General features: G+C 50.0%; 1 protein-coding gene across 1 annotated transcript in view; it reads right to left on the bottom strand.

The window, feature by feature from the left end:
* The window catches only part of LOC110268432 (putative uncharacterized protein DDB_G0268364), a 5,820-nt gene extending 5,465 nt beyond the window's left edge, over positions 1-355 (bottom strand). The window contains exon 1 of the mRNA XM_021114576.1: positions 152-355. Coding sequence (XP_020970235.1) covers positions 152-355 — 204 coding nt within the window. The remainder of the gene's footprint in view (positions 1-151) is intronic.

The raw sequence follows: 720 nt of genomic DNA, 5'->3' as shown, positions 1-720 counted from the left end.
AAGTCGGCTCAGGTGCTGGCGGTGGTGGTGGTAAGGATGCTGCTGCTGCTGTGGAGGAAGAGGGTCCTGCTGCCTCAACTGCCGCTCTAGCCCGAGAACGACATCTGGCCGAGGGCTTCTCGTGCACCCATCCACCCTATGGAATAGTAACTTCCTTGTCGTCGTCATCTGGGTGTGGTGGTGTCGCATCATCGTCCTCCCACGGGACATCAGCTAGCTCAGCCAAACTAGTAACCAACGTAGGAAATGGTAGCAAGCCGTGGATGTGAGATCTCCACATGCTATGCCTAATCAGCCGGCGGAAATACACCTCTTTTCGTTCCATGAGACACCCAATCAGAATCAGCATATCCATTAGAATCTCTGAGAAGTGAGTGGTGGGCAGGACGTAGTGGGCAAAGATCTGCTGCCAGGTCCTAGCCTCCCTAGACAGATATGCAGATAGCATCCCCTTAGGCTTCTTGTTTTTCGCATCCATCACCCTGGGAGCATCTGGTGTAGCAATCACGCGCTGGTGCACGAATTGTGAATCACACTTTTCACAACTCGTACCACTAACCAGCAAGTGCACTGGGTCGTCCAAGTAATACCTTACGTGAGTAAGGGTCGAATCCCACGGAGATTGTTGGTTTGAAGCAATCTATGGTTATCTTATAAATCTTAGTCAGGAAGTCAATTATGTTTATCAGTTGAATTGTGAATGAACAAAAGAGCATGGAT

Source organism: Arachis ipaensis, chromosome B10, assembly GCF_000816755.2.
Source record: "Arachis ipaensis cultivar K30076 chromosome B10, Araip1.1, whole genome shotgun sequence".
NCBI lineage: Eukaryota > Viridiplantae > Streptophyta > Magnoliopsida > Fabales > Fabaceae > Arachis > Arachis ipaensis.
This window is presented reverse-complemented; position numbering and strand designations above follow the sequence as displayed.